At 31.3% G+C, this 1,427-nt stretch overlaps 1 protein-coding gene across 1 annotated transcript; it reads right to left on the reverse strand.

The window, feature by feature from the left end:
- Nucleotides 1-1,051: 1,051 nt before the first annotated feature.
- On the reverse strand, nucleotides 1,052-1,219 carry HELRODRAFT_137981 (hypothetical protein; the record flags this gene model as incomplete). The annotated part of the gene is made up of 1 exon (XM_009023210.1): nucleotides 1,052-1,219. A coding segment is annotated over one exon (168 nt), but the record flags the coding sequence as incomplete, so codon positions are not given.
- Nucleotides 1,220-1,427: the final 208 nt, after the last annotated feature.

A 1,427-nucleotide genomic window follows, 5' to 3' on the forward strand; every position in this document is an offset into this window, starting at 1 on the left:
TATAGCATTTTAAATGTCTTTAAAACGCGCAAGAGCCAATTATTTCAACTGGAAATGACGCATTGAAAAAATTTTGGAGTTGCAAAATTAAATCATCAGATGTGAAGTTATTAGGAGAAATTTTAATATAATCATATGAAAAATAGCACCAGATAAAAAACAGATGCTTAATGCAGAGACACTAATGACGATTTAGTCAAAATGAAGAACCATTCAGTTATTAAATATACTCTGTTCAGCAGCTGTTCAGCACTCTCTTCTCATGTCTTTTTCCTAATATTCAAGTCTAATCTTTATGCACAAAAATAAAAATTATTTGGTCAAGCATTCAATTTTTGCAGCTAACTCCATGTTGTTTTTCGCAAAACTCACTTGTGTATATTTTTCCCTTTTTTTGAAGAAACAGTTTGAAACAACTGAAACTGAATTCATTTGGAAAATAATTTTTATTTTTTTTTAATTACGAGCCATACCCTTACAGCTTATATTGTTTTGCAGTTATCAAATGACAATTGTGTAATAACATAGAAAACAAAGTTGTAAAGTTATAAAGACCAATAAAAAATTACATTTGCTCCCAACAACAGCAAAGGATGGCTAATTACTTATTCAGTTATGAACAAAAAATGAAAATAGTTGTTACACAGTTTAATCAGGCAGCAATATGGAATTGCTCTGATTATCCTACTTTTAGTTTAGAAACAAAATTGACATAATGCACAACTAAAATTATGATAACGGTGCTTAAAAAAGTAATTAAAACCTGGAGATCAATTTCATGTTCAGATGATTTTGAGAAGTCATATAAAGCTCTTCCATATAACTCATCATGCAAAGTTCCATGTTCTTTCATATTTAAGTTGTTGTTTACATCACTTTCTCCAATTGTACTCACATTCGCTAGAACGTGACTTTCTTTGAAATTTTCTGCAATATTTGCATAATCATCTAATTCTTCATAACAGTCAGGGTTTTGATCAGATTGAGTATTTGCACTGTCTTGTTCCTCCTGTTCTGATGGTTTTATATCTTGCAATGATGGAATACAATCTACTATTATTTCCACATAACTGGTGGGGAACAGACCTGACTTTCCATCAATTTCTCCTAAAGACCAGCCACCAGAATAATGTTTAGTCAGATAAACAATTTCATTATCTAAAAATGAAAGCTCATCATCATTTACACCTTCATAAGGATACAATGTTTTAGCGTAAGGTGTTACAAAAGATTCTCGCGATTTTGTATTAACAAGGGTGTACCAGGCGCCATTCCTTTCCGCAAATTTTCTTATTTTGGTTCTGGATTGATGACATTTGCTCCCAACAACATCAGCAACATCACATGAACGATCTTTCTGAGGATTTTTAAAATTTTTGCCGAGCTTTGGAGCCAAATCATTTGTTTTTTTATCAGTATCAGAAAAA

This window comes from Helobdella robusta (assembly GCF_000326865.2).
Source record: "Helobdella robusta unplaced genomic scaffold HELROscaffold_35, whole genome shotgun sequence".
Lineage (NCBI taxonomy): Eukaryota > Metazoa > Annelida > Clitellata > Rhynchobdellida > Glossiphoniidae > Helobdella > Helobdella robusta.